We start from the raw sequence: 26,789 nt of genomic DNA on the forward strand, positions 1-26,789 counted from the left end.
TGACCACTGCCTTGATTTGTCTAAGGTGCAGGCAGTTTTGCCCACCTTTGCTTCTGCACCATCAATGTAGAGGCCACACAGTGAAAAAGACAACTGAGATCTCAGTATTATTATGGAAATAGTTTTGGCTTCTTGGACCCCCTGCAAGGGTCTCAGTGAAGCCCAGGGATTCGTGGTTCATACTTTGTGAACCACTGCACTATACCCAGGGGTAGTAATTGGTATCCAGAGTGGACATCTGGAGTTTTGTCTGCTCCTCATCCCTTCTTTCCTTCCAGAGACCCAGCCCCCATTTATTGTGTTCAACTGGAGCCTCCAATCATAGGACCCACCCAAGTGCCACCCCTGCCCCCAGTCACAGGATTGGCATGTGACCCAGGCAGAGTCGATCTGTGGCTAGAATGGTCACCGCCGTGGAAAACCTCTGCCACCCCTCTAGGACTGCCACCACATACCGCTTGCCATCACCGTGGGGCTTTGGTCAAGAGAGAGACACTCTTGCTTTTTTGTCAGGGCATTTAGCTGGGATGAAGTAAGCCTGGAACTGATTGTTGCCATCTCCCCTTTTTGCCTACCTCCTAGTCCCACACTACTCCCACCCTGCAAGGAGAAAGCCTGTCCACAGTGTGAAAGAATAAGGCCAACACACAGAGAGGAGCAAAGTCAAAGGATAGGGAGAGAGGGCGAGGTATCTCACCACATTGTCTTGTCCCTGGACCTCCTGAGGACAATTCCATTTGGAACTTAATGGGTTCTGTGAGCTGATAGACACCTTTTAGCTTAAAGTAGTTTGAATTCAGTGTCTGACACTCAACAGAGAGCTGTGATTAGAAGAGTTAGCAAGCGCCATGAGGACATTCTTAACCACTCGGAGAGTCTTCAGGGTGAAGGAGAATTTCAGAGAATGTTTCCTCCCTGTTGGGTCAGAGCAAAGCGTCACAGACTGCACAATTCTGTGAATGTGGGTACAACTCCCTCAAAGGGGCATGGCTAGGCCGTCAGTCAGGGAGGACAAGCAGAGATGTTGTATCCTGAGTCTCCATGCAGGCCTGAGCATGGCTTTCCAGCAGGCATGGAAGCACAATTCCTGCTGTCCCCAGCAGGCCCAGTGCTGCTCCAGGATGAGCCAGCTCATGTTCCAGTTGTGACTCACGCTAGAACAATAGGTGATGAATTTTTTTTAAGATTTTTTATTTATTCACTTGAGACAGAGAGATATATATATAGAGAGAGCATGAGCAGGGGAGAGGCAGAGGCAGAGGGAGAAGCAGGTTCCCCACCGAGCCAGGAGCCAGATGTGGGGCTTGATCCCAGGACCCTGGGAGCTGAGCTGAAGGCAGATGCTTAACCATCTGAGCCACCCAGGCGCCCCGAGAACAACAGGTGATGAATTAAGAAACATCCACCCACGTCTAAATGCTCCGGTGTGGCCAGAGGGAATGCATGGGCAACAACAGTGGTCCAAAAGAGTAGTGGTCCAGGGAATCCTATTTAACTTGTACTGGTCACCTGGTCAGAACCGATATTCAGTTTCAGGGACAGACAGTCATACCTGTCCCAGGTCTGTTCACAATCCCTGGATTGTGTTCTAAATTGCTCATATATGGCATAGATTACCGCATCACTCCAAGTTCTTGGCTGCAAACAACCGAAATGAATTCTAGCTCCTTAAGCAGAACAGGTATTGAATGGAAGGTCATCTGATAGTTCACAGAATCAAGGGGAATGGTTGGAAACCAGGCAGGCAGGAAGAGGAGATATAGCCAAGGTCTCACCACTGGGCAGTCTAGTTAGATGCCACCTCTAGAGCTCCCACCTTGGACTAGCCCTCCCACCATTGTTGTAGGTCATCTGCCATCACTCAGGGCTCTTAACTTTATGGCCAGATGAAATAATGTCTGACAAGCATCTCCATGTCCCTCTCCTCTAGAGTCAGACTTCTGGGGGAAATGTTGGGCCCAGGTCCTGTGCACCTGCCTGATCAGCTGGGGAAAGGGACAAAAGTTATTATCTAGTCCCCACTAGATCTTCTAGTGAAAAGCGGGACCCTGCCTGGGAGAATTCCCACAACATTCAAATGTCTACCCCAGTGGATGCCTGCTTTCTTCCAGAGCTGACTTTAATTTATGTTTGACAAAATAAAATCTAGATGATGATCAGAAAGAGGGGGAATGCTGGTCAGAAAAAGGAAACAAAACAAAACAAAACAAAACGCTGATGTCAGTTACATCCCCTCACTTAGGAAGGGGAAACCAAGATCCAGGAAGATCATGATTTGTCCAAAGTTATAGAATTAGTTAGATGCATAACTGGGTCTGGACCTCAAGTTCTTGACTCCTAGTCCGGTGCTCTTTCCTCTGCACTCTTATATTTTTGCATGAGCATGGAATGGCCCAGAGAGCTCTCATCCAGGTCAGAATTTGTGTTCGTTTGCTAAGGCTGCCATACAAAATACCACAGACTGGGTGGCTTAAACAATAGAAATTTATTTTCTCTGTTATGAGGGCCAAAGGTCCCAGATCAATGTGTCAGCAGCTTAGTTTCTTCTGAGACCTCTCTTCTTGGCTTGCAGGTGGTCCCCTTTCCCCTGTGTCTTCACATGGTTGTCCCTTTGTGTGTGCATATATCTGGAGTCTCTCTTATAGACACTAGTCATATTGGGTTAGGGCTCACCCATATGACCTCATTTAATTACCTCTTCAAAGACCCTATTTCCAAATACAGTTACAGTATGAGATACTAGGTTTTGGGGTTCATGATGTAAATTTGGAGGCAAAGGAAGCTCCTCACTGCAGGACTGCCCAAGTAACCCCTACTTGCTCAACTCATACCCAGTTGCCCCCTGACTGTGGTGGCACAAGACAGGACTCCTGAGTGATCACCTTCCTTACCCACTGCTGCCTGAGTGGATGACAAATGGCTCCCTAACATACTTCGGTAGGCACTTCCTCCTTTGAGCTGGGAAGTCCCTCTCACCGATAGCAGCTTGGATGCCAGGCTGGGAGGCCTCAGGGTTAACCCCTTGGATTTCTTTGGTTGTTTCAAAGAAGCCTTCTAGAGCCAGGGCTTGGATTCATAGTGATGGGATAATCTAAAGCAGAACATTCAACTTCAAGATAATCTGTCTCTCCTTCTAGAATCACGAACTTTTTTTTAAACTTTCCTGTTTCAGTATCTCCAACACACACACATTTCTATTAATATATTAGTATTAGAAACTCACCTAGGGATTGCCATATATAAGGCTAGATTCATGAGGTTCTTGCCTCACTGGAATCAGCTTATTCCTTACTCTGTGGGTGAGCTCAGCTCTGAAATAGTCTGGTAAGATAGTTACTCACCCTCATAGTTCTGAGTTAAGGACAGATGGCCCCAGGCAACACTAGTCCAGGCTGGTGAGACTTCCAGTAGCCTCCCCCTTACTCATGCCCCTTTTCTTGCCCTTGTACCTCTTCCCTTAGTTCTCAGGGACTTTCTGCTCCTTTGCTCTTCCAGAGTCTTCTCAGAAAGAAATGAATGATGTATTCAATGGCTACTACTCTCAGGGGTACTTGTGTTGAACCAAATATGAGGAGACTTAGCAAAAAAGAATTGATTTCTAGTATCAAACTTACAGGCATTGACAAAACAGGTAAGGAGTATGCTTCAGGAAGAACCATAATAGTGGTGATGAGTGTGTGTGTGTGAGTGACTGCAGGGATACCACCTCGGGCTCCCTTTAGGCACCACCCATGGACATGACTGAAGGAGGGATCCCAGTTGTCTACAGGTCATGAGACAAATGGATAGAATATTCTTGCAAAGTCTTCGGTGGCTTAGTAAACTCTGCTCACCCAGTAAGACTGTGACCGATTCACCCTTTCAATCCATATGCCCAGTGCTGCATAGACTAGCTGCCGTGCTCCCACTCTGTGGGCATTTTTGGTATCTCCCCTAGTATCTCCCCCCGCCCCACGAAGGCGCACATATTCAGTGAAGGATAATTGAAAGAAAGGTAGAAAGGTGTGCTCAGAGCTAGGCTACCAAATCCTGGCCCCTGTGGACTGGCAAAAAGATTCAACAGAAAACACATGGGTCTACATCAGTGGTTCTCAACCTTAAGTGTTTTTGCCCCCAGAGGACATTTGACAATATCTGGAAACATCGGTAGTTGTCACCCTGGGGGTGGGGGGGAAGGGGCCCCTTGGCATCTAGTGTGTGGAGGCCAGGGATGCTGCAGAACATCCTGCAATGCACAGGACAGTCTCCCATAAGGAAGAATTATTTGGCCCCAAAATGTCAATAGTGTAGAGGTCAAGGAACTGGTCTAAATGAAGATGGAAGGAGGACTCCAGTTTGGACTTCCATGACTCCCAGCACTGGACAGTGCTTGCAGAGGGAAGCTGTTCCTTATCCTCTGAATGACTAACTCCTGGGAGTCCTGGAAATGTTTGCACTTGTGTGTGTTCTCCAGCCCCTCCGTGATAGATTCAGGTCTGAGCCTGTTTATAAGTGGTCACTTGTATCCTTCGGTAAATTATTCAGCACCAACTATGTCCCAGGCACAGCTATAGGCAGGACAAGTAACAACAACACCTACAACAACATTAGTTACCATTTATTGACATTTGGCAGACTTGTGCTTAGCATTTTATGTGAATTGTATCCTCTAATATTGCACAACACCTGTAAAGGAACTATTTAACGTAATCCCTGTTTACAGAAGAAGAAAGTGAGGTTGAGGAAGAACCAGTGGCTTGCCCAAGATTGTAAGGAAATGGTGGAAATGCATTGCAAAATCATGCACTTGGATTCTAGGGTCCAGACTCCTAGCCACTCAACTGCACAGAGAAAAGAAAGAGGCTGCCCCTGAAATAGAATCAGGCATCTGCATGTGGATTAGCCACACTAAATGGTAATTTCCAGGAAATTTCATTCTAACTAAGTTTTATTTTAATTTCATAATTTGACTTGCAAGCCCCAAATTCCAGCTCAAAAGAGTGTGGGCTCAAACACTGGATTCTGTGTCCCTAGGTGAGAAGTTCTGGTTTCGGGTAGCTCCCCGACCGGCCGGATGCGCGCCCTGCCCTCCTCCCAAACCATGCAGCGGAGGAACGACTTCGGTCCCGACCGAGGCAGGGTGAGGAGTGTTTGAACCGAAGCGCGTTGTCCCTCCAAAGCCCATCGGCACTCCTCCAGGCAGCGGCTAGCCGCTGAGAGCTCTTGCGCGCCGCAGCCGCCTCCACGCTCCCCAGCTCTGCGCTCTCGCCACCGCCTTGGTAACCACTGCGGCCGCCGCAAGGAGGCTGCGTTTTCTCCAAACGCTCTCCAGGACAGCCCGTCAGAATGCACCAAGGCTGCTCTTCTGGGAGCGGGACAGGGAAATAAAGCCTTGCATAGGGAAAGCTGAGAGGAAGAAAGGCACGCTCCTAGGAGAACTGCACCCGCTTGGACCCGGCCGGCAGCAGTGGCTCTGCAGCATCTATGAGCAGCTGGGAACAGGGCGGACCTTGGCATAGGGTGACAAAACTGAAGCATTCGGGCTGAGGAGTACGCTTGAGGTTGGGGGAGAGGGGCGGTGTCCAGCCTCTTCACATTCCCTCCAAGCTCCATTTCCATCTTCCTCTATAGCCACCACACTGTCCCCAAGCCAGGGCCCTAACAGGCCCATCTCCAAAAATGCCTTTCTGGTGGAGAGGTCTGTCACTGAAAGCTGGAGAGAGCCTGTCCCGGTGCACCTGATGACTCCCTCCCATATCCAGGGAAGGAGGTGATTCAACGTGAGCCATTCACCCTTCGCATTCACTGTGCACCTGTTTCCTGAAGGCCGAGCTCCCCGGGGCCCCAAACCTCAGTCAAAGACAGACTGGTGGGTTGCAGGTAGTTAAAGGATAGAAACTTCACTCACCCAAGGGTTCTTAGAACCCAAGGGTTCTTTCTCAGCCGAAAAACTCAGCGTCAGAATCATTGATAATAAAACATTAGTTGGGATTCGATTCACAGTATGCCTCAAAGCACCTTGGCTTCCTTTATATTGGTACAATGCCCCCCTCCTGGGAGTCAGCCGACTGGTCTCGGGTGAGACTGGGGAGGGTGCAGAGAGGCGGGTCAGATCGACTCTCCTCTGTCTCCAGCACAGCCCAGGAGTCTTGTTCCAGGAGGAACCAGGAATGGCCTATGGTGGGAAGCCAGATCGCACCTGCCTTTATTCTAGGAGAGGTGGAGAGAGCGCCTCCTGTTCAGCTTGACTGAAGGAAAAGACCATTTTAGAAATGAACCCCGCCTGTGTTGAGCAACCCCAACTGGAGCGCCTTTCAGGAAAGAGGCATATGTTTGCTTTGCCTGGACATTGGAAGTCCGGGGCTACCCCAGTGTGTGTGTGGGGCGGGGGGTGGCAGGGAGATGTCTGGCAGGAAAAGAAGTGGCCCAGGTTTCCAGGAGGCGGAATGGGAGGTTTCTGCAGGTCGTGAGAACCCAGATCCGCTTTCCTGCGCAGCAGAAATACCCCACTTCCGCGGCTGTGCGCTCTCCGCCTGGACGGAAACCCCAGTGCTTCCTTCTCCTCGTCCACAGAACGAGTGAAAACCCCGCATATCTCCCCAAGGAGGATTGGGGTGTGGATTCTAAAGTCGTAGTGGGCTGTGGGGGTGTAAGAAGAATGGGTGAGAACATGGGTACCGGAGGCACGGGCGCCTGCTACACAGGGCCCCCGGAGGGGACCGCGGCGCCAGATCGCTCGGGGTCCTCGGAATCTTGGCAGCACCGTCTGACAGAATTTGCCTCAGAGCAAGCCGAGGGGGCCGTTGCAGAGAAGGCCGCACCATCTTGTTGGGAATTTATCCCTAACAAATACGATAGATAAAAAAATAAATAAAAAAAAATAACAAACATGTCAGTCAGAGCGCAGCAAAAGACTGAGTTCTCCGGCTCCTCTCGCGGGAGTTAGTCGCTGCTCATGGGGATGGCGGTCGGGACAACCAAACCCGCAGGGCTGCTGGTGGGGCGGGATCCCCGGCGAGAAGGGGGCGCTGCAGGGGTCTGGACCAGAGGCACCGCGTGGGTGTCCTTCCGACTCGGCTCTCTGCTCTCCCCCACACCCGTGCACCTGGCCGGAGCTCCGCCGGAGACTAGGGAGGGCACGGGGCAAGTGGGGCACAGAAGGCAGAGTCCTCGCGGGGCGGAGGGTGCAGACAAGGGCTGGCGGAGCAGCAAGGTGAGGGGCGGAACCGAGCGTGGAGCTCGGACCTGCCACCCCATCCCCGCCCTGCCCCAGCAGGAAGCCCCAACTCAGGTGGGCGCCTGTGCAGTCCTGAGTGGAGGCCTGGGGTCCAGAGCCACGTGGATTTCTAAGAAAAAAAAGTTTATTTAAAATTTTGTACATAAATAAATAAATAAATATCTTCTGGTATTACAGAGACCGTACAATGACAAGCTAGACCGGGGCGGGGTCGGGGTCTGGGGTCTGGGGAAGAGAGGGGTCGCCGGGAGCGGAGAGCCAGGGTCTCATTTAGGGAAACGCAAAGCGTCTCCGAAACAAAGTGAGTCGGTTTCCCCGACACGGATATCACGGGCGACGATTTCTCTCGTGGGAGAGGAGCTGCAGGGACAGCAAGGCCTGATTGAGGGACAAATGGGCCCCCTGAAACTCGAGGAGGGGACGGAAAGGAAAAGAAAAACAATAACAACAAGAGTTCGCAGATGTGTGTGTATGTCTGTGGTGGGGGGGAGGCGGGGTGGATAAACGACAGCAGTGAAGAAGTGGGGACGGAGAGAAAGATGTAAAAAAAAGGGGGGGTGAGGGTGGGGGTCACAAGCTGGCGTCCGAGGGGTAAGAGGCCCAGCTTGACCCAGGGTGGAGGGGAGTGGAGGACGCGAGAAAGCCTGAGCCAGTCCAGAGAGGTCGGGCGAGGAGGCGCCAGCGGCCAGCAAGGCGCAGGGCCGGCGGGCATGCCCTCCAGGGCCGCTGTGCTGCATCGCTGAGGACTCCAGCGCCTGCAGGATTCACAGCTTGGAGTTCGCTTTGGACGGCTGCGGGCCCTGGGTGGGAATACCAGCGTCAGGTCTCTGCCAAGCCCTTGGCGCTGCCCAGGGCCCGGGACCTCCGCAAACCCTTGCCAAACCCGTGCGTGGCCGCGGTTTGGCAGCGGGTGCCTAGGAACCGGTGCTTCGTCCCACGACCTGTCTTTGAGACGGCAGGGAGGGCCTGGGGTGGGCGACCTGGGGAGGCGCGCGCCTAGGGAGTGACCGTGAGATCCCGGTCATCTTTCCCCGAAGAGGACGGAGACATGGGCAATTCGTCGTCATCCTCGGAGCACTTGGCTGAGGAGAGCGACGCGCATTTGCAGCTTTGCGGTGCGCCAGTGCCCGCGCCCGCGCTCCCGCCGCCGCCGCGGTGGTTGCTGCCTTTGCCCTCCTTCTTGTGCTTCACCCGGCGGTTCTGGAACCAGATCTTCACCTGCTTCTCGGACAGATTCAGGTAGGTGGCGATCTCAATGCGGCGCAGGCGGGACAGGTACATGTTAGAGGCGAACTCGCGCTCCAGCTCTAGTAGCTGCGTGCTGGTGAACGCGGTGCGCATCCTCTTGCTGCTGGGCAGCTGGCTGGAGCTGCTGTCTGGAGGGGGTGGGGTGCAGAGAGGGAAGCGATCATTCTCCTGCGCTGTGGGCCCTATCCTCTCGTACGTGACCAGTAGAATCCCGGGACTTTGGTCTTTCACCTACCTCTTTGCCCCAAACGAGACGCACAGCAGCGCTACCGCGGGCGCCTCCTTGCTAAGCCGCGGGACCCAGATACTCCCAGAGTCACGCAACCCTGGCACTACTTTATGGAGCGCCCTGAACCTCAGCCCTCGTTCGCTCCTGCGCGCCCCCTCCGAGACCTGGACCTCCTGCCCTCCCCCTCCCTCCTGGGTCCTCTCCCAGACCTCCATCGGCACACCACCCTGACTATTCCCCCTCAGGGTCCCAGCATGACTTTCATCGTCCCCAGGACGCCCAGGGACCCTCACCCCCATCCCTGGCTCGCCAACTCTCATCGGGTCACCCATGCCCTGTCCCACTGCGCAGCGATTCGTCTTACCCACGGAGATGCAGTGGAACTGCCTGGGGTCGGGCAGCGGATAGGAGGTCTGGTAGAGCGCGGCGGCGGCAGCGGCGGCAGCGGGGCCGTGAGCGACCCCGGGCGACACGGCCGAGTGCTGGCGGCCTAGGGGCGCGTGGCAGTACTGCGAGCCGAAGGGCGGGAAGGATGCCTTGAGCAGAGGCAGCGCGGGCGGCCCAGGGGGCCCGTGCAGCTGCGAGGCGGTGACGCAAAGGGGGCACACGCACAGCAGCCCGGCCTTGCGCGCGTGGCAGGCGCCGGGCGAGAGGCCGTGCAGCGCGTGCGGCGGGGGCACGGCGTAGGGAAAGAGCGGCGGCGGGCTGCCCTCCGGGGCCTTCTTCTCGCCTGCCTCGCGCAGCACCAGCGAGTCCACCAGGAAGGAGCGCGGCATGGCCCCGGTGCGCTGTCGCCCCGCCGCCAGCCGTCTCTCTGCGCTCCGCGGACTTCGGGACTCTCCACGCCCTTCCCCCGGCCGCGGCCGCGCGCTGTTGCCTGTTCGCTGGAGGCTCAAGGCGCCGCTGAGGCGGAGGCTGAAGCTGCGGCGGCTGCTGCCGCGGGCGCCGCGCGGAGAGCTCGGGGTGCTGGCCAGCGCTAGTGGTGCTGAAAGGCGCCGGCGGCGCCGCTTAAATAGGACTATTGCCATGTGATGGGCTACGCCAGGAGCGGCCGGGGCCTCTCAATAGGGTTTTTGTGCCTTTTCTCTTGGCATTCACTCTGCACGCTTCCTCATTATTTCACTTGTTAACTAAATGAACTGCATAATGTACTCTATTCTTGTCAACCCCACCCACGCCGTAACAGGCGCCCTCGCCCCCTCCTCTCCCTTTTGCGGGTTTATTTTCTCATTCTCCTGCGATTTAATATTCTTTTCTTTCTCTTTATTCCTTACTCCCCTTTGGCTTTGCATTGGCGATCGGCTGGTTTATCTTATTGATTTTGTAGCCCCGCTGCCTTGCTTCCACAGATTCCCATGGGCGCACACCTCCTCTCTGTGCGCACTGGGTCCCTGTCCCCTTCCTTCTCTCATCAACCCCTGCTCCCAAGATCATGCTTCCTCCACTCAATTAGCTCAGGTCTGCGTTGTGCACTCCATAGGTGTCCCTACAGCCCGTCTCGGATTTCCACCTGTGGAATCCCTTCCCCTCTTCCTGCATGGGAGGACCCGAACTCCTGCAGGGGGGAGGTGCTGCTGGGGAGAGGGGAAAGGAGTTCAGTATTCCTTATCCACCACTAGCCCCAACGCTGTCTTTCAGCGCTGTCTTAAGTTTCTCCAAAAGTCTTAACTTTGATGCTGCCCTTAACGCCCAGCCTTTGTTCGGTACATGCTAGTCAGCCAGACTTTTCCTTTAAATGACTGGGCTGTGGATGTAAAGTGAACAGCCTCTGAGAGTCACTGACAGAGGCAAGGAATGGGAAATGAAAACCTACACCGCGAAGCTAGAGCATCTCACTAGAAGAGGCGATGTAGGTGCTCTGCGGGGCACAGATCTTTCCGGCGCTCTCTCCACTGTGCCCACGTCAAAAGACTCGGGGCTGCGCTTGGAAACCATTGCCTTCCCGGAGTTTGCCCCACAGGAGCAGGGCGAAGGGCCGTTGTATTCCCACCCTCTGGTGCCTTCGCCCAACCGGGTCGACCTCCCCTGTCCCCAAGACCTCCTCCTGCCGCGTCGCTCTCTTCTTTCTGGTCACACAATGGTTAAACAACTTCAAACGCCTGGCTCTGTGTACACAGCTTCGGCCTTTTAAATAGTCCCCGGGCTCAAAGCTGCTTCGCCCAGGAACTTTTTCCATACAATGGGAAATTAGCATAAATATTTCGAATTTACAGTCCCGGACTTTTCACCAAAGACGTTTACTTTCGATTTTATTGGAACCAAATCGCTGCAGTCACCTGCTCTGAGCCTTGAATGGAGTTGTGAGAAATGAAGGGGGAAGCTTTTCGGAGGGGGGAATCTGTGCTCGGCAGTTAGACTGCCCCAAGTTGAAACATTTATATGGTTTTTCATCATTGGTGATATCTTTACAATAACAATAGCAACAAATTATAACTGATTAAAAAGCAAAGAGAATCTGTTGGAGAGAAAACAACTGATTCTGTAACGAGAGGGGCAATGGGGAAAATAACCAGGATGAAGCGCATGTCATTTAGCAGGAGGAGTAGGGCTCAATATTTCCTTAATTGTTTGGCATGGGGTGGGCAGGAGATCGATGCTGCCTCCCCCCCCCCCCCCCCGCCCCACCGCCAGAGTCTCCTCTCCAAGGCTCCCCGCCCAAGGGTGGTGCTTGCAAACTAGCCGAGTGCAACAGCGCAGCTTAATGCGGGTTCCAATCCAATTGCTCTCTGAGTAATTTGGGCTCGCCTGCACGGCTGAGACTGAGCCGAGAGCCGGGACCAGGGCCGTAGAGGCACCCCCCCCCCCCTCCGGGGCAGTGGCCTCTGGGAGAGGAGTGCGGCGGGGCTCTGCGGGGTGAAACTGCACCCCGGAGCCTGGAGCCAGCGAAGGGTGAGTGCGGAGTTCTCTTGGGAGCCGCAGCCCGCGCCCGGGGAGGAAGGGGTTAAGAGCCCCTGAATGCGAGCAAGGCCAAAGCTACTGGGAAAGAATATCTGGGGGGGGGGGGGCGGAATAACCAGTTTTTTTTTTTTTTTTCCCTCCAGCCTCTGGACCTTATTGAATGTCATTGAAGAAAGTTTTGAATGCCAGATAAAGAGAGGCGAATTAAAGTGTGTGACAGCGGAGGATAAGCAAACACAAAGAGAACTCTGTCACACTTTGGGGCAAAATCCGTGGGCTTTTTACCAAGTCTCTTCGCTATGATTGAATTAAGTAATAGGAAAACATTTTCTTTCAGTTTAGAGCCATTAGACAAAAACTTCAAAGCGAATAACACTTTTTAATGTGCGGCCCACAATGGGTCGGGTTTTGTGCTGAAATGTTTAAATGGTTTGTTGTGCAACTCGGCGCGGGAGCGACCCGGGCGCAAGCAAAATAGCATCCCTGAGAGTGTTTTCGGAAGGCCTGGAAAGAACGCACACTTAATCCGCCATCGCTAAATCCGGAGGGCGCCGCCCGGAAAGGGGGCTCCTGCTTGGCGGTCCCGGACCGCGGGGCGCGCCCCAGGAATTGGGGAATTTCGGGAAAGTACTCTGCCCACGGAGAAGGCCGGGCAGGAGCTGAGGCGCACGGGCCGCGGGGAGAACTTGCGGCCCGGCGAGGGGCGCGAGCTCGCCTGAGTGCCCAGTGCCTCTCAGCTCCGCAGCCCAGCCCGGAGGCCTCGATCCGCCGCCTGGTTTCCGGCCGCTGCCCTAGCACCCCGGGGGACCGCTACCCGGGGACACCCTGGCTGCCGCACTGCTTTTCTGGTGGGTGCGCCTTCCGGGGCTGGCTTCAGCTGGTTGTGAACTTTACTCGCCCGAGCAAACGCCCCCCTTGGGTGGAGTGGGGTGAGAGGAGGCGGTGGGATTAGCCTGACAGCCCGAGTGAGGGGCCTCGGGGAGCCCCTCGGCCTGGTGGGCCCTGCTCTGCCCCTGGAGCTGGTTTTCAAGTGTCCATCAGGGACAGTTCAACATGGAATAATTTCTGTTGTCCCGCTCTTTTCTTCTCTTTCACACCGGCTCCTTTCCTGTTGGTCTCTAGAGAGCACGCCATTTTTCTCCTGGAAATGTCTCTCTAAGATATTTGCAGCAAATGTATCTCGGCAAAAACTGCCGAAATTGGGAGGAGGGTTGGGGAATCCTTGTTCCTTTACCTTGTTCCTTTACATCTTCAAATGTCACTTTTCTTCTCAGGGAGGCCAACGACCCTGTTAAAAAATATCACTCCTTTCCCCCCACGTTCCCCACTCCCGTTCCTTGCTTTACAAGTACCTTCTATCTTTCTGTGTCTTTTACTTGTTTTTCTGTCTCCGCCCCCCTCCCACCCCACTGAAACATATGCTCCTTTGAGGATCGGCCTATTTGTCTATCTGGTGCATGACTGTATCCCGCCTCAGAAAAGTTCCTGGCATATAGTAGGGTGCTCAGTATATATTTGCTGGATAAATAAATGAATACTGAGGCATAACTCAGGAGGTAAGAGGAGTTTTTCGTTTGCCCACTTAATACACATAGGCACTTAGGGGCATGGTGTGGGGCAACTTACCTGCAGGAATTGTCTGACTCTCTTGCAGCCTCCACACCTTCCCCAGTGCCTGAACCATCACAGGAGCTCAGTGTATTGGAGTGAATGGCAGATCTGTAGGTCCCCAGCCCTCCTCAGGAGTTTCTCACGTTCCTTCATGGGGTGAAGATGGTCCCATTCAAGGCAGTTGCAGTGTCCTGCTCTACAGGACTTGGATGAACCTATTGGGAGCTCAAGGCTAGGGTTTATCATTCAAGGCTTTTTTTTTTTTTTTTAAGATTTTATTTATTTAACAGGGCGAGAGAGCACAAGCAGGGGGAACGTTAGAGGGAGAGGGAGAAGAAGGCTCCCCACCAAAAAGGGAGCCCCATGTGGGGCTCCATCCCAGGACGCTGGGACAGCAACCTAAGCCGAAGGCAGATGCCCAACCATCTGAGCCACCCAGGCGCCCCATTATCCAAGGCTTTTCATGGTATACAGGAGATGGGGTTGATTAGAAAGAGAAGCAATGTGGTACATGCCCTGGAATTATCAGTGGCCATTTCTGCTTTTTCTGGGTTGAGGCAATGGAGTGGAAATTCTCATTGTAAGTAAGGGACTGCTCACTTAACCGGGCCAGTAGTGGCTCAGACAACTCCCCTCGGGAGAGAGCAGCCTGTTCACTTGATCGAGGGGCAGGAGAACAACTAGTGAGTTGAATGGTGAGTGAACCTGGGAGCCAGAGTGGAGTGCGCCTGGTGGGGGGTGGGGTGGGAGAGAAGTGCCTAAATGTTGGTGTGAGCGGAAGTGAAGGCTTAGCCACAAAGGGCCGTGCTAACAGGTTTGTACTTGGTCCTATTCAGAGATTTTTAAGCAAGGGAACTTAAGAAATATAACTGGAAGCAGTAGGAGCTCCTATAGATGGGGACACAGAGAGGCTAGAGCAGGATCCAGCAGAGTTGGCTTGCAAATGAACAATTATTGAATTCTTGAATGAACAAAAGTAGGGAAACAAGCAAAGAAAAGGTTAGTTCAAGTGATGGATAATGACCACCTGAGATCTGGAAAGGAGACATGAGGATCAGAAAGTGAAAATATTTGAGAGAATTTGAAGGGGGAAATGGGTAAGACCAATTAGGTGTGTCTATGTTTGTGTACGTTCGCAGGTGCTGGAGGAGGACATGAAAGAGAGAAGGCATCAAACACATAGATGACTGCTTGGTTGCTTGTTTGAGGGAAGGAGTGGAGTCATATCAAAGGCAGAGTCAGGGAACTCAAAAGCAGGACCTACTTTTGTTTGTGGAGGTGCAACATTATATCATATTTGGATGTGTTGCATTTTATTTTTCATTTTTTATTTATTTTTAATTTTTTTTAAGTAGTAAGTAATGTGGAGCTTGAACTCATGACCCTCAGATCACGGTCTGAGTTAGGATCAAGAGTCAGACTCTTAACTGACTAAGCCACCCAGGTGTCCCACATTTTTTTTTTAAGTAAACTCTACCCCCAATGTGGACTCGAACTCAGGACCCTGAGATCAAAAGTCACGTGCTCTACCAACTGAGCCATTCAGACAACGCTGATGTGTTATATTTTAATCTTAACCTCAAAGCATTCTGCTGATGTCGCATGATGAAAATGTGATTCTAAAGTTGAGTAGAGAGATTAGAGGTGAAGAGAGAAATTTGGAACTTATGCATACAAACATGGTAGCATTAGTCTTAGGATGGATAGCTTGGGGTAATGGAGTGTAGAGGAAAACCATGATTATACTTGTATCCCTGGAACCACACATATTTAAAGAAGCAAGTGGAGGGAGGGCTCCTTTCAAGTCAGAGAAGCATTTTCAGCATCCATCTTGGACCATTAGATGATCTTTGAGATAGAGGCTTCATGCTGGGAATAGTGGAGCAGAAAGATGGGAGGAGCCAGAATATCAAGGTACATATCAAGTAATTTTATGTGCGTGGAAGATAAATATTTATCATTTTTGTTATTTGAATTTTCTATTATATGCAGATATACATCATTATTACTAGCATGGTCCCCACCCCTGATCCATCCAGATAATAAGAATTAAGTCAAATGAAGAAATCAATGGTAATCATGTCATAGCCTCTGGGACATCCTCTTGTTCTTTCTCAACTAGATTATAAGCCCTTAAGGGCAAGGATAAAGACTTATTTATATTGGTGTCACCAACCTTTCTCAGAGCTTTGGGCACAATTGTGTATGTTTAATAAATGTTTAATGTTAGTACTAACGGCAATAAATGAACTGTCCTTTCTTTGCACCTATTCACATCATAGCTGCATCTTGATGAGCATCACAAGAGTTCATAAGCTCTCAGCACTTTAGCTTTCTATAGTAAAAGTGGAATGATCACTTACCTCCCTTGAAAGGATTAAAGATGATGTTGTACATGTAATCTGAATGCTATGGTTTTCTGGTCAATGGGTGCAGGTGAAGGCAATTAATATCAATAACCCAGAGCTTCTATTTGAAGCTTGCAGGACTTCTGCCCTCACATTTAAGATGTCCCTCTTTTACCTGGTTTCCTGGAAGTGGGTTCGCAGGCCAGTCTCTTAGTTGGTACCCACCTTGACACACATCCTGTGCTTCCTCTCCAGGGAGTTTTCTCCTTACTCCATATGCTCTCAGCCTGGGATAGATCCACTGCCTCCTTCCACATCTTGTTCCAGGGACCACTATTTATTCCTTACGTATTCGTAAAGCCCTAAGCATGCTGCTCAAGACAGAGTGTGCCCTTAGTAAATGTGAGCTGTGTGTATTCTCTCCTGGGTGATGGGATGCAGGAATGTTAGTGAGACCTTCTTTTGGCATGGTTTGTCCAGCCTAAGTCATTCACCACAAACCTTTTCCTTTTTTCTTTGACCTTGACATCCCTGGAAGCAAAGATGATTTTTGCAGGGATGAAGGGATTCTCTTACTCAGGGACCATGAAGGTGAATGTGGAACATCTTACTGAGGATTCCAGTAGGAAGGGTTTATAGATCTAAAACAGAAATCATGGTGGGTTTGAAACAGAACCAGCCTCATCTACAGTTTTCCACTCATGAGCAAACACCTGACCTTTAAGCCTGGCCTTCAGAATTAGTACCTTATGGATGGTAGTGACTCTTGAGACATGAGGCTGGACTGGATTGTCCATGGCCTTGGGCAAGATTCCTATCAGGAAACTTGGTTTCAAGATCTTCCAGTATAAATGTTCGGTCTAGTCTTTCTTTCTCTGCAGGAGGAGCCTGCCACTCAATGATCAGCCAGGTGGCAGCATAAAGCAATAAAACCCGCAGACAGGGGAGACCTCTGTGGCTGCTCAGTTCTCTCTACACTCACTTCTCTTTCCCCATTGTTACCAGAGCAAACCCAGGACACATCCCTGCTCCCAACCTCCCATTCTCTGAAAGCCTTTGGCTCAAAAACAGCACGCCCCCCCCCCCCCCCAAAGCAAAAACAAGCCACTAGAAGAGAAAGAGCAGAGAACCTGTTTAGGGCTGAAAATCTGTGGTATGTCATAGAGATCAGAGCAGATTGGTTTAAAAAGCCCTGTGGATTCCTGTGACCATCACTCCCCCATCTACCTCCCCTAACACAGCCCCAGTTTTGTTCAGTACTTGGGGTAGCAATTTCACAGGGCCACAGTGAGCAGGTGATTGATGATGGCTGTGTCCTCTACACTTTGGATGGTAGGAAGGAGCAAGAGGAAGGGAAGGTTCTCAGAGAAAGGCTACTGTCAAGACACCTCAATTCTTGCAGGAGCTGCTATGGGATTGTCTTAGTGATGCCCTTAACCCTGGCAGGAGGCTGAGTATTTCTACCTTGGCATTGAGAAGGGTAGAGGCACAGAGAAGCCAATAGACCACCGTGTCTTGAGGTCATGTGTGATTCCAAAGATTAGTGTCCTCACCATTTAGCTAGTACTCCTCATCCTCAAGAACCCTTGTTCTTAATTCCCACAAAGAACATTGCATCTGTCATCAATTACTTGAGTAATTGTAACTGTACAGATCTCTGTGTCATTTTGGAGTACCAGGTGAATGTCTCCAATATAGCAGGCCCTGTAAAAAGGAAAGAAAATTGAAGAGTTAGAATCCACAGGGAATTGTGTATTTTTTAAAGGAAATTTTATTTACTAATTTGAGAGAGAGCGAGAGAGAACAAGAGCAGGGGGAGGGGCAGAGGGGGAAGCAGGCTCCCCGCTGAGCAGGGAGCCAGATGTGGGGTTTGATCCCAGGACCCTGAGATCACAACCTGAGCTGAAGGCAGACACTTAACTTACTGACACCCAGGTGTCCCCTCACAGGGAATTGTTTAATAGTGGTTTTTCCCTGAGTAGCCCTGTGCCTCAGAGAGAAGTCCTATTTCCATCTAACAATGTAGAATTAACGAATAAACTGAATCCCTAAGAAAAGTCACTTTCTTTTGCTTCTCCAGCTATTAAGTAAAGGCTAATACCATGGGGCAGTTCATATCAGCTAAAGCCTTGGAGTTAATCTTAGCTGGCTCTAATCTAGGACAGCAAGAAGGTATCACTTCTGTCTTGTCTAGTTTCTATCCCAGACACAAATACCTCCCTAAGCTTTTGTTACTGATTAAAGATCAAAGCACAAATTGGGAACAACCTGAGAATCTCTCCAACTTATCATCTTGTCTTAGGACCTCTTGATAAGCCTCCTGACCCTGCAGAAACTTCACTTCTCATTACTATACTCTCCAGCAGTGCCTCCCATTCATAGTGTAAATGGCCCCCGTGTAGGGGGCTGACACTGCCTTACTCATTCCCACCTCAACCTAAGACATTGTTAAAGGGACAAGTTCTAAGATTACTCATCTCAACTTTCTGGTTTCTTTTTCTTTATTTCCTGATCCTGTGATGGGCACAAAACACGTGTACTACACTTAGCACTAAGAGGGCTGAGTTCTGTGGGAAGTAATTTCATCAAGCTGGCCTGCTGATTGGTTTCACACAGCACTTTAGGAAGACAATGGTGGAAACAGATGCTTCCCCTGTGAGTATACCTTTAGGTGGCAATTGGTTTATGAGAGGATAATTTCTAAAATATTTTTAAAACCAAGTCAAGTACATTGCTAACCAGAACTGTCTCAAACTATAATATGTGACTAATAAAAGACAGATTTTATATTCCTAACAAGTGGCTCATTTTATTGTTTATTGTTAGGGACTTGCTGTTTCTATAATTTCCTTTTGATGCTATGAAGCTAGTGATCAGACACTGGGAAGCCAGTGTAGAAAACCCCCAAATCTCCATGATCATCCTTGCTAGGAGCACAACTGGCCTCAGGAAGATGGGCTTGTGGGGGAGACAATTTTCCACAGGTCTCTTGTGCCTGCACACTGTGTAGATGTACTGTCTGCTTTGTTCTCGACTGTCTTTTCAAGGTCGCCTGCATAGAAAATAGCTCTGGAGATAGAGGTAGCATAACCCTCCAGTCCCCAGGGGAACTGGGGCTTGAGGAACCGGCATAAGCAAATGCTGACATTCTGCCTACCACTGTGCTGCCAGTAATAAGTCTTTTGTCTCAGACCCAGGGGTCTCCTGTCTTCTCCCAGCATCTCTGTACTGTGGTGGACTAACTTGTTGGCTTGCATGTAGAGTAAAAACCTCAGACCCTTCATAGTTCTTGACAAGTTTCACCTCACTTCTGTCTTTCAAATATTGAAGAACCTTATATATAACCTTGGCTGCAAAGGAGTCTGAATCATGTGGGTTTAACTTTCCTTACTCTGCGGGCAGAAAAGCACCATGTGGACCACACTTCCCTCTAGGGGCCTGTCATCTAGTTGGGATTTAAACAACAGCTACCACTGAACTGGGCTGCCACATCATCTGGGAACCGTGATAGGTGGGTTATATAACTTATTGTGAATCCTCACAACAGCTCTACAAGATAGACATTATTTCACTCCTTTTCTTCATGGGGAAACTTCCACAGGGATTCAGAGACATGCAGGGCCATACAACTCTGTGTCTGAGTCAGATTCAGACTTGGGTCTGCCTGACTCCACTTCCCCGGCTAGTATGAGGTGGTAAGTGCCAGTGTGGTCTTGGTGAAAGTTTTATTCCAGAAGCATTCAGAAAAGAGCTCTCACTACCCTGGGGCAGGGAAAGGGAGGGGAGGCTCAACTGATCTTTCAGGAAGAGTAGGACTTAAGTTAACAGGGTGCAAATGGGTGAATGAGATGGGGAAGAGAGAGAAGCTGGGAAGGGCAGCATGGTAAGATGCAAAGAAGTATGTGTTGGGGAGATACTGAATCTCGTGGGGATAGAGGGATAGTGTAAAGGTCTGGTATAAAGGCTGGTGACTTTCAGAGTAAGACTTGATCCTACAGAGAGTGGTAGGAATATGAAGTTGCCATTACGTGTCTCCCATTACCTTCTTTTTGCCACCGTCTTGTCTTTCAATCCAGATGCTTCCCGGGAAAGAGAGTTCATCATTTCTCTAAACCAGGCAATTCTGGGAGGGGAAAATGGCTGCCGGTTCAGCCATCACGGCAGCCTGTCTGTGAAGGCCCAGGGAGGCAGCCTCTTCCCCAAATTCTCCAGTGCAGGACCAGCAGAAGGAAGGCGTTAGCATAAAATGGAGAGAGAGCATGGAATATAGCTCACATTAGCAGACAATATTGCTTTGATTGCAGACAACACACATGAATTGAATTGATAAAGGAATCTTCCCATCAAAGCCAGAAATGAGTGGAAATTAACTTTAACAAAGTAAGCAACTGTGCTCAAGAGACAGATAGAAGAAACCTACCGCATACTTTGTACATGTCAGAGACGTAGAGGAACAAAGTGTTCAGGCCCATCAGCAAGCGCAAGAGTGATTAATAAACACTTACACGGACATTCATCTGACAGGCGACTGACAAAGCCCCACAATGATGGGGAGAAGGGGCATTTCTTCTTGATAGATGTATCTGAAATGCTCATTTACTCCTTTTTGATGGATTTAAATGTCCAGGTATTCTCTCTCCATAGAAATTGATTCTGAAATGGTGCTGGGTTAAAAATAAGGGCTAGAGATTTAACTACATCGATGTGGCAGAAAATGTATTCATCCTCGTCATCAATGCATAGATTGAAATGTGCTGTAGTTTAATGGGGGTTTGCGGGGGTGTTGTGGGGGAGGGCTACTTCTACTTGCTCTTTTTTAAAGTAGAAAGTGAGAGACAGTTACTAAATCACTTTGCCTGAGATTCTGTGAACAGCATTAGAGAAGAAATACTAGCCTTTTTCTCCCCAGTCTGAAACAGTTTAAAAAAATTATCTATTGGAAACCAGTTCTCAAAGAATAGGCTTAATTTGGACTTACTAAGATTTGCTTTGGGTCTAAATTTTCCAGTGGAGGAGGCATGAATGTGACCACAGAGGACTGATTAATGTGGTCCCCAGAAGGCAGAGAAGCTCATGTATTCAGGCCCCCATCCACGCTCCTCTTCCCAGATACCAAGGCAGGGTTGGGTTTGTCAGATTGCATTATTCACCATTGGTCCCAACATCCCTTTCTCTTGCCTGTGAAGCCCAACCCCACGCAGGCTCCTGGCATTCCACTTGGAATTCTCCTTTGCCTGCTCAGGCAGACCTTATGGAAGTGCGTGTCTGAGAGAAGGAGTCCTGTTTGTGTAGCAATTATGCAGTTTCTACCTACACCAATGAGGTGATGATGCAAAAGGTACTCTCAGGTACCAATCTCCCTGGAAGACAGTATGTGTCTCCATCAGTCTCCAGACTGTCTAGGGCAAGAGAAGTCTGGCTTTGAGGGCTCTATATAGGGCAACTATAGTTGATTTCGTCATTCCCATTCCCAAAGACTCAGATACAATAAGTGGTCTCGTGAATCTTAAAGTAAAATATAGGAAGCACTCTTAAAGTTCCCAAGACTCTATCTTTGGGAATGTATACCTGGGCACCAAAGCATGAGTCACGGTCCCTGCCAGCCCCACTCTGTCCCTATAGAGGTTAAAGAGACCGTAGGGAGAAAGACTGTCTTCCTTTGGGCTTTCAACCCTGACAGAATCAAAAGAATTTGATAAATTAAGGAATGTTGTCCAGTGCTCTAAGGGGTGGCACTGTATCTGTTAGAAATTTTTCTAACTGCACATGACAGAAAATTTGACTAACAGTTCTTTAAACACATGGCACATGATTTTTTTCCCCCCAAAACAAACAAACAAACAAAAACCCAACACAACAAAAAAACAGCTAAGCAGCAACACTCTTAGGAGACGCAGGCTTCTCTTATCTTTCCTCTCTGGCATCCCTAATCTATTGTCTTTTGTCTTTGTTTTTATGTTTGTCCCTGCATGGTAGGCAGAAGGCTGCTATATTCCAAACTTCCCATGTTCCAGGCAGCGAGTAGTAGAAGAGAGATGGACAAATGCCTTTTCATCAGGAACCACTTCCTGGGAGCAATTTCTGTCAATTTCTGCTACATGCCACCCTTACTGGAAGGGAACCAGGGGAAAGGGAGCGGGATGAGGATTAGGTCAACCAACCAATGCTGTCTACAAGTACCAATAGCAATGACCACACAAAAGAGAATGAGGGGACACCTCTGGGATGGAAACTGTGATCAGGGATGTCTTGATCAGCTTGGGCTGCTGTAACAAACACCATAGACCGGGGGGCTTAAACAACACAAATTTATTTTCTCACAGTTATGGAGGCTACAAGTCCAAGATTAGGGTGCCAGCATGATTGGGTTCTTGGTAAGTGTTCCTTTCCTGGACATCTCAGCTCCTCACATAGTGTGTCTCTCCCTTGAGCAGAGAGAGAGAGAGAAAGCAAGCTCCTTCTGTCTTTTCTTATAAGGGCACTAATCTGACCATGAGGACTCTACCCTTATGACTTAATTACCTCTCAAAGCTCCACTTCCTATTACCATCACCTTAGAGGTTAGGGTTCCAACATATGAATTTGGGGGAGGGGGTGACACAACATTCAGTCCAGAGAGGGACCATGGGAATTGCAGGGTAGGATTTTTGTTTTGTTTTGTTTTGTTTTAAGATTTATTTATTTATTTTGAGGGTGGGGGAGGGAAGAGGGAGAGGGAGAGAGAGAATCTCAAGCAGACTCCCCCCTGAGCAGGGAGCCCAACATAGGGCTCTATCTCACAACCCTGAGATCCTAACCTGAGCTGAAACCAAGAGTTAGGCACTTAACTGAGTAAGCCACCTGGGTGTCCCATGTAGGGTACGTTTTTAAGTGAGGTTGACTGAAGATTTGCCACCTCAGGTCCTGACATCATGCAGCCTGCCAGGCTCACCTTTTCTTTTCATATTCGACTGTAATAGCTTGTCTGCCTACCGCATCCCAGGAACCATGGGAAGTCCAGTGCCTCCTAAAGTTTCTGGGGATCCCGGCATCCTGCTTCCACTGAAGCCCTCCCCTTCTCCCTGCAGAGTGATCTTTCAGGCTGACTCCACCCTTCCTCCTTTATTCTCCAATGGCACCATTAACACAGGGGTCTGGCATGCTGGTGATGTTCTCTTTTCAACTCATCAAAAATCAGGAGTATGCGAATATCTTTCATTCATTTCAGTTGGCTGGTGTTTATTTTAATCAAATTCTTGGCTAAGGAATTAAACAGTATTTATGACAAAAATCTTTCTCAGAATGGTGAGTCTGCATTTTTAAAGAATATTTTCTGAAGGATTATTTACTTTTTCTTTCATTTTTAATCTAATTTTCAAGGGTTTTTCAGAACAATGTTCTTTTCCACCTTGAGATAAATTTTCTTTTCTTTTTCTTTCCTTTTCTTTTCTTTTTTTAAAGAAGGGGCATTTGCAGAGGGCTAGAGAGAATCTTAAGTCGGCTCCACACCCAGCATGGAGTGCCATAGGAGGCTCCATCTCATGACCCTGAGATTATGATCTGAGCTGAAATCAAGAGTTGGACACTTAGCTGACCATGCCACCCAGGTGCCCCCAATTTTTCTTTTTTTATCAAGTTTTTGGGCTGTTGTTTTTTTCTTGTGAACAAAATACATAAGTGAGCATTAGTCGCACTTATTTTAATGGGTTCTATGGTCATTCATTTCCTAAGACCCAACAGTCATATTTATTTAAAAGAGAGTGAGAGGGAAAAAAAAAAGCTGAAGTTGTTTTTTGTGTGTTTTCTTAGTTTTTGCTACCCATCACAAATATGAAAATGAACCTTTTCTATTTTCTTTAGCAATAACTAGGGCAAAGACCACAAATTAACCTCCCTCCATTAGGCACAATCAATGGAGATTTCTGTTTTTTCCCCTAGTCTAGACTCCTGTCTGCGAATGGATGTTAGAATGAGACACATTTCCTGCAAAGACCTAAGGACAAAGGGACCTGCTGATTACTGTCCATGTGACTTGGGGAAATGCCAGTCCTGGAGCTCAGGTTTGGGGTTCTCTCATGGCAGGAGGCAGTGATGGATGGAGTTCTAGTTTGAAGGTCTGAGCTGCCATGAATGAGTCACTCCTGCTGTGCCTGCTGGGGGCTGAGTTTTCTCGAAAGTCACAGTTGCCTGTCAAACCCTGTGCTGTTTCTAAGACGGGCCGAACTGGGAGCTGCTAATGACACAGTGTGTTGGGGGAGCACAGGCCCCCATGTCTGAGCACGCTGGATTGGTGGAGAGCCAGGCAGTTGGAGGACATTCAGAATCAGGCCATCAGGGATTTCGTAAAACTCTGGAATGAAGAGGGGGACATAAAGCTCCTTCCTTTTTGGGGGGCTCCCCCAAGATAGCTAGGAGCTCATCTTGGGTAGTTGGAAGTACAACCCTGAATGCTGTCACTTCCGTGTCCTGCAGTACAGCTCCAGCTTCAGCTGAGCCCCTCCAAAGAGGGAACTTGAGGTTGAAAGCATGAGGCTGCCCTTGGGAGGGGAATCACCTCGAGGCTAAGTCACTCATGTCCACATCATTCAAGACTGTAGTCATTTAGAGAAGGGCAAAGAGGGAAACGCCCTTCAGCCCCAGGAGCCTCTTTATAGAGGCGGGTGCCTCTCCCAAAGGATGTAGGTGCAGGTGCTTGAGACCCATTGGAAAGAGAGGGAACTGTGGAGATTGGGGAACCAGGATGGCAGCTGGGGCTGGAGGCTGAGATCCATATGCCTTTGTGTTGGTCATTCATTCACCCGTTTAACAGCCAGTCACTGGCACCCTGCTAGAAGCTGAGGTCACATTGACGTGTCTAAGACACCATCTGTGCCACCACAGAGACTTTATATGTGTAAGAAAGAAGGGTGGGACATCTCCACACAGAACAGCAGGGACCCAGGGAGGAATGGGGAGTTTATCAGGGTGGGTGATTCTTGAGATGAGGGTTGAGCAATGAGAAGGTGTTGTTCGGGTAGACTGCCAGGAAAGGTATCTCAGGCAGAGGGATCATGTGAGCGAAGGCACAGAGCAGAAACAGCCTGGCCTCTGGGAGAGATGCAGGCAGCTCTATAGGACTGGAGGACAGGGCTGAGGCTGGGGGAAAGGCGAGGCCAGAGAGATGAATGGGGTTTAGAACAGTGCTGCCTGATGGAAATCGTAAGTGGGCCACATATGTGATTTTAAATTTCACAGTAGCCAAATTTAAAAAGTAAAGAAAAAAAACAAGTGAAAATCATTTTAATAATATACATTTTAAAATCTAAAATATTATCATTTCAACATGTGATCAGTATAAAATCATTAATGAGATATTTTATAGTATTTCTCTAAGTCATCAGAATCTGGTGCCTATTTCGCACTCACCTGCGCTGGAAGTGTTTCATAGCCACATGGGGATGGTACCGGACAGTGCATGTCTGTATGAAGGGACTTTTGGGTGGGTTGGGGAGTGGATGTCGTCCTGAGAACAAAGAGGGGGTCACTGAAGCAGGGAATGGCATGGTCACTTTTGTGTTCTAGAAAGATCTCTGGCTAGAGTGGGAAGAAGAACCAGCTGGGGCAGAATTGCACTAGACCAGGCAAAAAGAAATGCCCCCAAATAGAACATTGTGCAAAAGTGTGTGTATGTGAGTGTGTGAGAAAGAGGGACAGAGAGAGAGAGAGGAAAAGATGCATATGCACATATTTCTTGGGAAATGCACTTCATAGCAGCATTAGAAAGCAAAATTTCTCCTAATAAATGTGGGTGATTTAACCACGTGTGTTTTTGGTTTTCCATGGAGACAACTTTCCAGTGTTGTGGTAGCAGGACTCCCCCTCCCCCAGTCCAGGCAGAGGCTCTATGGGCTTGAGCGCCTGGGCTGCTGGTGAGGGGCTCTGAGATGGGAGCCAGTGTGGGCAGGCAGGAGGTTGGCAGTGCAGCCCCGCCTCTCCTTAGGGCACAGAAAGATTCCAGAATCTCAGGACAGGTGGAACTGTTTTCCCAGACACTTAAGTTCTGCTCTGTGCACCTTCTCTGAGCCTTGGCTTTCTTATCTCCAAGACGGACATTGTACTCACCTGAAAGGGCTATTTAGAGAAACACATGGGACAATATAGGAAAATGGCCTGGAGCAGAGCCACCGATGGCTGCCACCCAGTGAGCACTTGGTCTAGGTCGCATTCTGTCACAGGCTCCCATGCTGTGTCCAGCAACCTTGCTGCCCCTTCTCCTTTTAGTTAGTGAATGGTGGCTGAGAGGTACTAAAGGGACCAGGGGGCAGCTATCATGCACTTGTTTGCAGGCACTCCGTAAGTGGGAATACTCTTCCCTCCCCCGCCTCCCCTCCCCTCCCCTCCCCCTTCTCCTCTCCTCTCCTCTCCTCTCTCCTTTCCTCTCCTTTCCTTTCCTTTCCTTTCCCAGTAGTCTGACTCTCTACCCTTTCTCCTTGTTTCCAGAATCCAGATTCTCCTGCTTCTCAGCATATGCCGGCCTCAGTCTTCTCTGCAAGTGAGCATAATTAGAGCCACCTCCTCTAGGGCTATAATGACACAAAGTCAGGCCTGTGGAAGCTCTTTGTTGAGCTTTCACCGGCCTGACATATCACCAGAGAAAATTACTCAGGGCCTGTCCTGTCCTGCAAGGGCATCCAGGGGATGGTGTCTTATTTCGGAAGGTCTGGGATTGCTACAGGGTGGGGAAGATTTAGAAGAGGTTAGAGAGGCTGTAGGTCTCAGGGAGAGAGCAAGGTGTTGGAATGGTAAGTGCACTTGCATATTTGTGGGTGTTAGTATGTTCTGGATGATCAGGAAGCTGCTTTGGTATGTGTGTGGCCATCTTCCTTTGTTCTCTCCTTGGGTGGTGTGTAGTCAGTGATCATTATCATGCTTGTCGGAAGCATTGTTCTAATCAGGTCTTGATGCCACACGGGTGCCCCAGACACTCAAGGTAAATGAGAGCCCAAGGAAACCCTTCCTGAATACAAAATTCTGTCCAGAGAAGTCTTGGAGATGGTCTGTTTACATAAGTGTCTATGAGTGTAGGCAGGAAGCAAATTGTAAATTTCCTGCATCAGCCGGGGCTGCAAGGTGGAGCCCTTTGCAGAACTGGGTCCTTGTTGCATCCTCAGCGGGCCTGTGCATCTGCAGTCTGTTCTAAGCGGTGGCCACCACGTCCAGGCTGACCTACTGATACTTAGACATGCTTCTGAGAGCCCATCTGGCTGAGCAGCAGTTCTCT

At 49.6% G+C, this 26,789-nt stretch overlaps 1 protein-coding gene across 1 annotated transcript; it reads right to left on the bottom strand.

Annotated features, from left to right (window-relative positions):
- Positions 1 to 8,212: 8,212 nt before the first annotated feature.
- Positions 8,213 to 9,469, bottom strand: GSX1 (GS homeobox 1). Its single transcript, XM_027588106.1, has 2 exons — positions 9,058 to 9,469; positions 8,213 to 8,592 (listed from the first exon to the last, which is right to left on the bottom strand). The coding sequence occupies exons 1-2, from the start codon at positions 9,467 to 9,469 to the stop codon at positions 8,213 to 8,215; spliced, it is 792 nt and encodes a 263-aa protein (XP_027443907.1).
- Positions 9,470 to 26,789: the final 17,320 nt, after the last annotated feature.

The sequence above is a fragment of the Zalophus californianus genome, chromosome 3 (assembly GCF_009762305.2).
Source record: "Zalophus californianus isolate mZalCal1 chromosome 3, mZalCal1.pri.v2, whole genome shotgun sequence".
NCBI classification, from domain to species: domain Eukaryota; kingdom Metazoa; phylum Chordata; class Mammalia; order Carnivora; family Otariidae; genus Zalophus; species Zalophus californianus.